General features: G+C 43.3%; 1 protein-coding gene across 4 annotated transcripts in view; it reads right to left on the bottom strand.

Annotated features, from left to right (window-relative positions):
* Positions 1–13,363, bottom strand: part of ZNF280D (zinc finger protein 280D) — a 570,468-nt gene that overhangs the window by 479,766 nt on the left and 77,339 nt on the right. For 3 of the 4 annotated variants that reach the window (XR_003852490.1, XM_029575754.1, XM_029575752.1), the window contains exon 2: positions 2,509–2,655. The exons of the other annotated variant lie outside the window; for it this stretch is intronic. Coding sequence is in view for 2 of the 3 variants with exons in the window: in XM_029575754.1 (XP_029431614.1) it covers positions 2,509–2,612 (104 nt within the window). In the remaining variant the exon portion in view is untranslated. The remainder of the gene's footprint in view (positions 1–2,508; positions 2,656–13,363) is intronic. 4 annotated transcript variants of the gene reach the window in all.

The following is a 13,363-nucleotide window of genomic DNA, read 5'->3' as shown; positions in this document are numbered from 1 at the left end:
CAAAAATATATGATCTTTCCCTGGGGGGTTCGAAGAATGTGGATGTATTCTCTTCGACTTCTTTTGAGCAGACTCCACTACTACTGAGTTATGAGGGAGCTGCAATTTTTGATATCCAGGAACAGACTGTACCAGATATGTAGTGTCCATTCATTTATTTACAGCAGGTACATAACATGGGTGCTCCCAGAGTCGATGTTGTAGATCTAGAAGGACCTCATGAATAGGTATGGCTAATACCTGCTTTGGAGGGTCAACAAACTGGAGTACCTCCAATGTCTGTTGTCCTCTTCTGCAACCAATTTGAAGAGTATGGTATCTGCCATATCCTGAATGAAGCTGGTAAAGGATAAATCCTCTGGTGGAGACTTTTTCCTTTGATCTGGAGGAGAGGGCTCCAACATAAAATCCTCAGATGATGTATCTGTATGAGCATCATCCCAGGTGTCATCTGGATCACCCCAGTATGGAGATAGTGGGGAGGATCTCTGTGGATGATGGAGCCCCGAAGGTCCTGGTAGCGGATCATCAGAGATGTCCTCTGATGGTTTTGGAGGAAGGGCATCGACCACTTTTTCCAACCTGTTCATAAGAAGTTGAAAAAGTGCCATTTCTGGTCGTTCCGGATCCACAGTTGGTATCGGCATTGACGGCATAGGGGTTGGCATCGGTGATGGCATCGATGGTTGCCCCAACCGTCTGAATCGGTGCGAAGATCGGTGTCGATGGAGGGATTAGCTTCGATGTGGACACCGCCTTCGGTGCAGTCACCGGCATCGGTGCGGAAGGCACCGGAGTAAGCTGTTGTTCCTTGAGTGCCTGAAGGACCGCTTGTCTGATAAAATCAGACAATTCCGGCGTTACAACTGGTGAGGGCAAAGCAGTTGTAAGTGGTGGCGGAGGTTGCGCTGGCATATCATCCACAGAGCCCTGTGGAGGTGCAGCAATCGGCGTCTCTGGTTGTACAGGCCCAGGCGTTGAGGGAACGGGTGTTTCCTGGGTCCGTGGCTGCTTTGCGCTCAATTCCCTGGGGAGAGAGGTGATTCTGATGCCGATGGACGTCGGTGTCGATGCTTTGAACGGTGTTCGCCGACTGATTTAACCGAAGCTATCGACGACGTCGGCGACGGATGGTCCCCCGATCCTTCCAGGCGGCGCTTTTTAAACAGTACACACTTGGATGCCCCTGCTGGAGATGATTTCGTCGAAGTCGAGGGAGATGGTAGAAGTTGCAGATGGAACAGATGCACCATCTTTTCCTGGTGGGCCTTCCTCCCCTTCACCGTCATCTCTGCACACTTTGGACAGGAATTGACGTCGTGTTTCTCACCCAGGCACATCACACACTCGAGGTGTGGGTCTGTAATCGACATTGTACGATTACAAACGGGACATTTTTTAAATCCCGTAGCCATTTTGTCTCGACAGCCGATGACAAAAGAGAAAATCTTGAGAGAAAAATTAGTTTTACTCGAGGAGTAAAATGAGACACAGATTTTACTCACCAGCCGGTGAAAAACCGAGAGAGATCCCATGTGGAAGAATATCTGAGAAAAATATATGACTTCTGTCACACAAATTTTGTGAGGGAACTCACAAAGGCTCCTAACCCGTGATGCCTAGAGCAGCGCGGAAAAACGGAGACTGAAGAGAGACCCCTGTGGCAGAGAATATCATGGCATGCTGGGCATGCTCAGTGGCCTCACAGGGCCAGTCAAAAGTTTCTAGAAACTTTGACAGAAAGTTTTCCCGCACTAGGGCTCCGTCAGTGATGTCACCCATATGTGAGGACTAGCATCCTGCTTGTCCTGGGATAACACCCCCCCATCCTCAGAGTAAACTCCATTTATCATTACCCTTTGTCGTCTCCCACTCAGCTAGTTTCTAACCCAGTCATTCTAGGTTCCGTACTAAGGATGCTCAATTTATTTATAAGTCTCCTGTGCAGAACTGTGTCAAAGGTCTTACTCCAATCCAATTACACTACATCTAATGCTCTCCCTGGTCACCCAAAGAAACTGATCAGATCTTAAAAGATTTACTTCTAGTAAAACCATGCTGTTGCAGATCTTGCAATCCATTGGATTCCAGAAACTGCACTATCCTCTGTTTAGCAGTGATTCCAATAATTTGCTCATCACAGAGGTGAGAACCAGGCTATAGTTCCCAGCCTCCTCCTTACTTCCACTTTTATCAATAGGAACCACATCAGCCACTCTGGACTCCAGCTATTCTTCTACAGATTGTTACTTACAGACAAATTGAAATAAGCAAGAGCCTGCTTACCTCAGCAGTGCTAGAAATAAAATGCAGTAGTCTTCAGATAAGTAAATTTAGCAAAGCTCATGCTTTCTTTTCCTCACAGGAGGGGCCACTTATCCTCCCCTAGGGGCTGTCGTCTTATCCCTCTCCCCAGGAGAAACACCCATGTGGGCTGCCTTAAAGTGGACAGATCTAAATGCCTGGTCCTGGACTTTTAAGGAATCTAACATACACTCCTTTACTCACCCTTCTTGTGGGAGAACTGCATGTACAGATGATAGTGGACGAGAGCTCTGAGTTCGCGGACTCTCCTGGCTGAAGTCACTGCAACGAGGAACACCACCTTCCATGTCAAGTACTTCAGTGAAGCTGATTCCAATGGCTCAAAGGAGGCTACATTAATTGAGAAAGTACCACATTCAGGTCCCACGAAACAGGTGGCTTTTGTACAGAGGGTCCAACATACCATAGGCCTTTCATGAAACCAGAAATCAGTGGATGAATAAAGATTGGTTTGCTATTTACTTGAGCATGCTAAGCTGCTACAGCACTGAGGTGCACTTGCAACGAAGATATATCGAGTCCTGAGTCAGAAAGACTAAGCAGGTATTTCAGCAGATGCTTAAGAGTAATAAGAAAATGAGTCTAGAGCATTTTGCTGACACCATATGGAGTACCTATTCCATTTGAAAGCATAGATTCTTCTAGTTGAACGTTTTCTAGATGAGACTAGAGCCCACAATTTCCATAGGTAAGAGAAGGTAAGTGATCACTGAGCACTCAACATCCAAGCTACTTAAAGATTGGGATGATGCAATGTCCCATCTTCCTGAGTTAACGGTTCTGGAGAAGGTTTTCAAGGGTGATGAGTCAGATGAATTGAACCAAATCATGTGAACCTTAAAGATGTAGTAGGAAAGATTGACAAACTAAAGAGTAGCAAATCACCTGGACCAAATGGTATGCACCCCAGGGTTCTGAAGGAACTAAAAAATGAAATTTCAGATCTATTAGGTTACAAATTTTAACTATCATTGAAATCATCCATTGTACCTGATGACTGGCGGGTGGCCAGTGTAATCCCAATATTTAAAAAAGGCTCAAGGGGTGATCTGGGAAACTACAGACCAGTGAGCCTAACTTCAGTGCCGGGAAAAGTAGTGGAAACTATTCTAAAGATCAAAACCACAGAGCATATAAAAAGACATGGTTTAATGGAACACAGCATAGATTTACCCAAGGAAAGTCTTGCCTCACAAATCTGCTTCACTTTTTTTTTTAAGGAGTCAATAAACATGTGGATAAAGCTGAAACAGTAGATGTAGTGTATTTGGATTTTCAGAAGGCATCTGATAAAGTCCCTCATGAGAGGCTTCTAAGAAAACTAGGATAGGAGGCAATGTCCTTTTGTGGATTAAAACTTGGTTAAAAGACAGGAAACAGAGAAGGATTAAATGGTTAATTTTCTCAGTGGAAAAGGGTAAACAGTGGAGTGCCTTAGGGATCTGTACTTGGACCGATGCTTTTCAATATATTTATAAATGATCTGGAAAGGAATATGAGTAAGGTAATCAAAATTTGCAGATGATATAAAATTATTCAGAGTAGTTACATCACAGCAGATTATGATAAACTGCAGGAGGGCCTTGCAAGACTGGAAGACTGGGCATCCAAATAGATGAAATTGAATGTGGGCATGTGCATAGTGATGCATATAGGAAAAAATAACCCATGCCTTAGTTACATGATGTTAGGTTCCATATTAGAAACTACCAACCAGGAAAAAGATCTAGGCATCCTAGTGAATTATATATTTAAGTTATCGGCTCAGTGCGCTGCAGCATTCAAAAAAGCAAACAGAATGTTAGGAATTCTTAGGAAGGGAATGGTGAACAAACAAAAAATGTCTTAATGCCTCTGTATCGCTCCATGGTGAGACTGCACCTTGAGTACTGTGCACAATTCTGATTGTCACCATCTCAAAAAAGATATAGTTGCAGAAGAGAAGGGAAGCCTTCCATCCACTTCATCATTTTTGTCGACCTTCTCGGTATCTTCTCTATTGCAACTATATCTTTTTTGAGATGGTGACAATCAGAATTGTGCACAGTACTCAAGGTGCAGTCTCACCATGGAGCGATACAGAGGCATTAAGACATTTTTTGTTTGTTCACCATTCCCTTCCTAAGAATTCCTAACATTCTGTTAGGAAGCTGTTCAGCTTGGAGAAGAGATGGTTGAGGGAGGATATGATAGAGATCTATAAAATCATGAGAGGTCTAGAATGGATAAATGTAAATCGGTTATTTACTCTTTCAGGACTAGGTAGCACACCATGAAGTTAGTAAGTAGCACATTTAAAACAAGTCAACATGGAATTTGTTGCCAAAGGATGAGGTTAGGGCAGTTAGTGTAGCTGGGTTTAAAAAAAAAAGATTTAGATATGTTCTTGGAGAAGTCCATTAACTACTATTACTGGCATATGTTTTGGCAACTTATGTTCTTAATACTGCAGTATCTGCTCCCAGAGGTATGGGAGGACTGCTGGAAAGTTGTATAAGTTATTCATACCAGATCTGTCTGGGTCATACTGGGACTATAAGGACCAGACAAGTGCAGTCCTGAAGAACCATCTGCACTGTTCTGGAGATAAACAATAATGGTAGAAAAGCATGCATAAGGTTTTCTCCCCAGTCAAGGAGGAAAGTCTTAAGCTAATTTGTGATCATTGGCAGAACAGATTGGAGTTTTTTGTTCTGCTATGATGCAAAGAGGTCCAACAACAGTAGACCCCCATAAGCAGAACAGTTTGAAGGCCATCAATTGCTACAGAGACCATTTTGAGGTAGAAACTCTCTGCTGAGTCGATTTGTCAATGCTGGAGATGCCCGACAGATGGGTGACCTGTAGAACAGCTCAATTTCTTTCTGCCAAATTCCAGATTGTCAGGGCTTTCTGTCAGAGAGGCCATGATCCCGTTCCTAATTGCTTGTTGAATTAAACATTGCGACCTGATTGCCTGTTTAAATCAGGATGTTCTTCCCTTGAAGGAGATTCGCAAAGGTTGATAGAGTTTGGACAGAAATTGCCTTGCTCTGTGGTAGGCAAGAAAGGCTTCAACTTTTGAATGCAGACATGAATATACTGCACAATGTAGAACTGATGGTAATGCATGTATTGTGCTTTGAAAAATCTTCTTGCTAAAATTATCAAGAAGTCTGTGGTCTTTTTCTGGGGGAGAATTTGCTAGAATGTGTGTCTTCACCACTTTTTTTTCCTAGCAGATTCAGCTACTACAGACTGGTGAAGCAGCTGGTCAATGCCAACACCTGGGGAATGCTAGACTCTAAACTTTAGGTCCAACTTTCTAGCTGTGAGAGCAACCGAAACGGGGTTTCCCACATCCTCATCTGCAGAACATTGAGGACGTTGTGAACTAGAAGTGCTGCTGGTTCAGCTGGAGTGTCCAGTATTTGAAGAAGTCCAAGAATCTCAGAACGGAGTCCATTTTTGTGGACATGGATACCCAGCGTTGTATCCATCTTGTCCACACTCTTAGAATAGGTGAGACCTTCTGATGGTGTAGTGTAGTCTAGAGGATCTGTCAGCAGAGCCATCTGAGCTTAAATGTATTGGGTTGCTTACCCAGGACTCTAGTGACATTAAAAGTGAACTAGGAGGGCCTTCAGTTGACTCGGAGTAGTGGTCTGATCCAACACCTCTGACTTACTAGAATCCACTGCAATGGATGATAAAGAACCCCTGAGCAAGGGTTCAGATGAGGAGTTCATACCTGTAGGTGATATCAGGACTCCTGTCTGTTATATTGCCCTGATGGTGGTTGAAAAGTGAGGCTGGAAAGTTCCTTCCATCTCTTTATTCAGAGAGGTAAAGAAACTCCTCCTCAAGTCTGCAATTTGGTTGAGCAATTGATATATCCTCTGGCCTGGTGTAGGTGGTGGGATAGGCTCCTGCATGAGAACAGTTGGCTTGTAAAATGTAAGTGGCACTATGGCGTTAACTGGTTCTGCAGTCTCCAAGTGAAGTCCTTCCGCCACTAGTCTTAGCAGAGAGAGTGCCTGAGCAACCTGACCTCTTCTCCCAAAAATCTGAGACAGGTTGTGTAGAGCTGTATTGGCAGAGCAGCTTGATATATTCATTTCAGAATTTTGAATTTTCAGTAGCTTCAATGGTGAAGAATGTTTCGACAGGTCTTTTCAGACAAACATCGAGGAATCTGGTACAGGTTGAGGATATTGCATTAGAGCTACTCAGCAAGTCCTTGCACTGTACATCGCAAGATCATGCGATCACAGGACAGATGTGTCAGAATGCATCAAGGCTGTATGCTTCTGTGGCGGAGCATAATGCATCAAGTCCATCAGGGTGGATGGTGTGTCAGCACCTTGGCGCATCCTGTATAGAGCGCTTCGCTGCACCATGCATCGACTGCATCAGTGGAATATGTATCATGTGAGTCTGTGCACCGAAGCAATTGGCAAAAATGGTACCAATGGTCACTGCACTGATGGTGCCCGTACCAATGTGAACTGCTCAGAATGATTGTGATTCTTCTATGCGAGGCAGCTAATGGAATATGACCCCGTGGCTTTGGCGCGAGTGGATAGGGAAGTTTTTTTATGAACTGCTCAACTGTTTTCCTGGTGAGGCAGACGAGGGTGTACTGCAGGACATGGATGTACAGCGACTCCAGAAAGATTTATGCAGTTCCTTGATGCGAAGGGCCTTGGACTTCTGCAAAACACAAGGACATTTGTCCACAGGTATAGCAGTTCTTCTCGTCATGCTCTGGACCAAAGCATCAGTAACAGTTCATGCCTGTCTGAAAGTGACAATTTTCCCCCAGATACAACTTTCTTCATCTGGCCGAACATGGTGGAAGAGAAGGTCACACTTCCGCAGTATTTTTTTTTTGTTAAGTGGCACTGAAAAGTGATGTTGGGGCTGCAGAGGCAGGGAGGCAACTTAAGAAAATACTGAAGAAAAAATTTTGAATTAAAAAAAGACTTATAATTTTTCTGTAAAAATTCTTAAGTTCATGTTCGTGCTGTACTCACAAAAATGACTGAAGAGATTCACAATGCAACACCTGCACATGCTCATTAGAGCTCAAAGCTCTACTAACTTGGAAAGACAAGCCCATTCGGTGCCACAAGATGGTATCAGCCCACAAGTAATGGTTAGTTCAGCCTGCTTATCGACAGAAAAACTTTTAGATTTTGACATTCTTCCTTTCTTTTTTCCTTCCCTAATGGCACTTCCTCCCCAGTAAGCTTGAATATCATTAATAATTCTACAACATCAACCTATTACCAAGGCATACCACACTCACCACTCTATGCTCAAGATTCATAGGGCAAGCTGTTAAAGATTACTTAAAATCCTGTTGAGCATTATTCTGTCTCTCACCTATGCTAAACCATATAGGATGTACCACTGCATTTCCCCCTCACCCTCCGATTTAGGGAGTATTAACAGAAGTTTGGATAAGTCTGCATCCAAAGCTTCATCTAATACCACCTTTTTATCAATTTAATAATTTTAAATATGTACCATCTTCCATGGATTCTGAGTGCTCCCATCTTAAGGTTATTCAAGCAGGCCTGGATTTACACACAGGCCTACTAAGCCTATGTAGATAAAACAGCAAATTTCCTGCCCCTGCTACCCTTCATATCACCAATCCTGCTCCAAACTGCCAAAACCTGCTACCACAACACCCTTTGTTCCAGTGATGTGATCCTCTCTGGGCTTCCATGCAGGGTATGGGCCTAGGAGCACAGGCTTAGTTTCCATGTTCATAGTATCATAGGAGTGCACCGCTAAAGCAGAAGTCCAGGGGGGCAGAGTCTGGAGGTTCAACATGCAAGGATTAGGGACGGTATGGCATTGGCACTAAAAGTATCTAGGGGTGGCACCTGCCCAAATCAATCACTATCTTCAAGGCCATCTAACAAGAAATCCAAAACAAAAAGTTAGGAGACACTGTGGTTTTTCTCTTTCATGACATCAGAAAAGTGAAGTTACTTACCTATAGCATTGTTTCATAAGAATATAAGAGCATGCCATACTGGGTCAGACCAAGGGTCCATCAAGCCCAGCATCCTGTTTCCAACAGTGGCCAATCCAGGCCATAAGAACCAAAAAAAAAAAAAGTTTCCAGAAGCTCTGAGCATGTCTTACTGAGCATGTGCAGCCCTAACCACCTCCTTGTCTCCTCAGTCCATGATACAACTAAGACTTGGAGAAACCAACTCTAAGAGGAAGCAGAAGGGTTTTGTGAGGACTCCTAAGCTATAGGCTACCTCAAACGAAAAGGGAAAAACTTAACAATGCAAAGACACTACTGTTTGGGTTCATCAGGCCAACCTCAGTCACTGTTTTTCTTTTTTTTTTTTTTTTGTGGCTCCAAGAAAGAATGCAGTTGGATTCTACACTTTACAGAGACTCTGCAGGACAGACTGAAAGTACCACATCAGAAAAACCCCTGTAAAAGCAGGGGTGTAATGTGAACATGTGGAGAAAAATCCCACTTCACAGTTTCATATCTAACACAGACAGAGCTCTAGCCCAGTGAGCTTCGACATGCAGCAACAGCAGGCCCAGGTCCTCCTGAGCAAGTGAAAGGTCAATTCCCTAACCAAAAGAAGTTGAGTTCTTGGCTATGATCATTTCAGGTTTAAAAATTTCAAGAAGGAAAACTGAATAGATTATCTGGGGGTTCAGACTACGCCAGATGAAAAACGCTAAGGATTACTTCTATTTGAAGACTAAAAAAGAATGTGTATAAATCTGTATTGCCAATGTTAGGCAGTGACTAGAAATATACATAGAAAATTTACTATGAAAAAAAAAGAACTTTGGAGAAGGTGGGAAAGGCACTAGGGTCTGTAGTAGATATATTCCATCTCCCTAGTGTTCACTGACAAAAACTGTTGACCCTCCAGTCAGATGTTATGCTAACAGGAGTACAGAAACTCTAAACAGCCTCTAACTATTGGGCGAATACCAGGCTGAGAACCTATGACAGAGGAAGGATCAGCTGTGAACTTTGACTGAAGCTCACCCAAAATAAAGCTTACAACTAAAGCTATCCAGAGATGGACTTACCTGCCACAGTATGAAAAACATCAATTTTACCCAAGTGAAACTGAACCATATTGAATATCCAACAGACATGGGAAAATGCAGAAGGCACTTAAACATGTTTTTTGAGAAACACAGATAACATTTTAAAACCCTTCCCTGAAGCCCTGCAAAAAGCATTTCTCTTTCCACACTATGGGCTTCCCTCCTAAAATCCCTTCTGGATATCAGAGGAATAAGAAATGCATTTCTAGACAAATTCAGGGCTGCAGGTTACACCTCCAACTTCTCTATCCCCCAATGCTGGGATAGAGAAGCAGCCCCTAAGCCATACATATCAATGTTGGGGAGTTTCCCCAAATGGACCGAATCCCTGACATTCATTCAGGGAGCTCCAAGGAATCTAACTAGCTAGCTTCTTCTCAGTTTATACAGTGCCTCATAAAATGAATAATCTGAAGAGAAGTTTATCAAAAACACCAGACTCTAGTCTAGAGTAAGGATATGCTGAAGTAGAAATCCAGGAACATCTCTATTAAGAGATGGACACAATAGTATCACAGGATTTTCAACCTATAGAAATCTGGTCTTTATTCATAATCAGAGACCATTGAGGGTTCTAGACCCGGATTCAGTCTGACCATTAAGACAGACTCCTTGCCCACTTAGCATAGGACTTAGTTAAAATTGTTCTTAACATAACAGACTCCTGTTACAAGAGGTAGAATTAATGTGTTTTTGGTCAAGGAACACTCCAAAACCCTCAAAGAATTTAGATCAGCACTTATTGGCCTTCACTGAAGGAGGACAAAGAAAATTCCTAGACAATCCCAGTAACTGGGTGAGGGGAAACTAATGCAAGCCCCCAAACCAAAGCTGGTTGCCTCCGTAGTCAGAACAAGTTGTACTATAGAACTTTGGCATTAAAAAAGCCACCAGCGCAGTGTCCCCCTCATGGATGATGATTGTAGATGTTGTCAGAGAAGCAGAGTAAATGAACTACTGACACCTTATGTGTTGCCCCCTATCTTGAGCAAGACAATGATCTTTCTTAAAACGGATGCTTTCTGCAACAGGTATTCAATATTCAAACCCATTGCATGGAGAATGATCCTTTCAGCTCCTAAGAAGAGGACTGATAGTAGAGGAAAGCCAACAACATTGTGTGCTGCCATCACCTTGTAGAAGCACCTTACACATGTTTCAACATTCAGCATGAAAACCAGCATGAACTCAAGATGGAAATTTTCCCATCCGCATAGGTGACCGCTTGTAGGCACAACTCCAAGTGACATCACAGGAGTAAGAAATGCACAGATGATGTTGCCAGAGATTTCTTTTCCTGAATCCAGCAGGACACTGTCCCAATGAACAGATGGTTGAGGCAGAAATTCACTACTCATAAGGAACCCTGCCAGGAAAAGGGAGAATGAAAGTATCCCCTTCCCTGAGAAGGAATCTAAGCGTTACGGTACAAATATTCCAAGCTCATATCCTGGAAGTGTGTTACACACTTACATCCAGGATGGGACCAAGTTGTCAGCTCCTCAGATACCGTGGCACAGATGACAGCAAGTGCGCAGGTGCACTTGCATGCACATATAATGGCTCACGCCAAAGGATGCAGCCACTTTATAACATATGCACATCTGTGTGTGCACAATTTTCAATGGACGCGCACGGGCGCACAAATCCCACATCTACCATGTAAGTCAGAGACATTTTACAAGGGACAGATGCCATGGGTAGTTTTCACAGTTCATCCAGTTTAAGGATAGGACCTGCAAACCCCCATAATTTTATAGCCACCCTTCCCCCATTAGCCCCAACCCTTAACACCCAGCTGCCTAGCCTAATTTTTATTTTACTACTTACATAGCAGAATATTAACGCAGCAGAGAACCCTGGCGCGCACGTATGCACATAAGTATTTATGTGCACATTTTTTGGCTAGGCAGATAAGTTTCTAAAAAGGGTCGGAGCCTATCTCTTGCGGGAAATATGCGCATCCATGGGCAGCTTATAAAATCCGTTCGGCGACCACCAGCCCAACTTGTGCGCACATCTCCTGCTTTTGCCATGCACAGGACTTTTAAAATCTACCTTTATGTGAGCAGACCCAATCCCTCTATCTGCAAGTTGGTTCAGCTCCCTGACAGGGAAGAATGGACATTCTCTTACACTGTAGTTCTTAGGCCCTCTACTCTTTGTCAGGAGAGCAAAAAATAGGCTGCTGATGGTTGGAGAGATCAAAGAAGAGCCTCTCCCCCACACTATGGCTAGTTTGGGCTGTAGTGCAGAATAGCAGTCATATGGTGACCTTAGCACTGTTACCTCTGCCTCCCCCAGAATAATTCACTATTACTGGGAGGTAAAAATGCTATTGGTCTAGCAGACCTTGCAATCCCACTCCTTAGCTCCACATCAGGAGGCCTGTAAAGAGCTGTTCTGACAAACCATTGGCTGGTTGTAGGTTGTGCCATCATCAGGCATAGCTACTGACAAGAAAGATTTCCTCTTAAAGAGCTTGGGATGGCACAATCCTGGAAGCTCCCCAGCAACAGGGAACCTGGTTAAAAGACAGGAAACAAGAGTAGGATTAAATGGTCAGTTATCACAGTTGAAAAAATTAAACAGTGGAGTGCCTCAGGGATCTGTATTTCAACAGGTGCTTTTTAATATATTTATAAATGATCTGGAAAGGGGTACAACGAGCAAAGTGATCAAAGTTGTAGATGACACCAAATTATTCAGAATCGTGAAATCACAAGCAGATTGTGATCAATTGCAGGAGAACCTTGCAAAACTGGAAGATTCGGGCACCCAAATCACAGATTAAATTTAATGTGTGTGGACAAGTGCAAAGTGATGCAGAATTGATACCGATAAGTGCTAAAGGAATCTGCCATTAGTGCCAATTGCACCGAAGGAATGGGCACCATTGGTGTTGATGCAGAGCGAAATGTTACTGGTGGATTTGGTGCTGGGCACTGGGGAGTCAAAGCATGGGATCTATTTAATGTTTGGGTAATTGCTAGGTACTTGCAACTTGGATTGGCCACTGTTGGAGACAGGATACTGGACTTGATGGACCCTTGGTCTGACCCAGTATGGCATGGCATGGCATATCTTATATTCTTACAGATGCTGCAAGTGCTGGCAGAATCTGTGTCTGACATCACCAGCGGTGCTAGGTGCTGCTGCGGCATGGCGATAAAAATAAAATGCACCGCCATGCAGGCATTGACGTAGGTAACTGTACCAAGGGATGCCATGATGTAGGCGTATTAGCATTTGGAGTTGCGACGCTAATGTTGGGTGCACCAATGTCTGGCGGAAGCGGGAGCATTAACGTCAAATGCAACCATGTCGACGATTTCAATGTTGAGCGCTGCTCCTCCAATAGATGTCTTGTGCTAATAAGTTACTGAAATATATCCATTTATTTATTTATTAATTAGTTTTTATATATCGGTGTTCGATTTTACATATCACATCAGTTTACATTCAAACAAAATTTGCAGGAACTCAAATTTAATTTGGATTCAATTTTTTTTTTTTAATTTTTTTTTTTAAACTCTGAAGTTTGTCAAATACATTAAACATTTAAATATGGGGATTGTTAACAAGGGATATAAAACAACATGGGGAATGGCTAACACTACGGGATGCACGAAGGGAGACACTGATGTGGCTCGGTAAACAGCCACTGGTTCACGGAGAGATTGCTTGGGCAGGTTGGCAGTCCAGCTGAGCCTCCTAGTTGTATGTGATCATACTTGCTCCTGTTTATACCTTCCAGTTTAGATGGGTTATTGGGGGAGTGGAGCTATGAATCAGACCCGATTCACCTCTTGCACAAGGGGTGGAAAAGCTTCTAGAGGAACTCTCCTATAGCAGCTTGTGCCATGGATTAGAACATAAATTGCCTTACTGGGTCAGACAGACAGTCCATCAAGCCCAGCATCCTATTTCCAACAGGAGCTAATCCAGG

Source organism: Rhinatrema bivittatum, chromosome 13 (genome assembly GCF_901001135.1).
Source record: "Rhinatrema bivittatum chromosome 13, aRhiBiv1.1, whole genome shotgun sequence".
Lineage (NCBI taxonomy): Eukaryota > Metazoa > Chordata > Amphibia > Gymnophiona > Rhinatrematidae > Rhinatrema > Rhinatrema bivittatum.
Note: the sequence above shows the minus strand (reverse complement) of the source record. Positions and strands in the feature narration are given on the sequence as shown.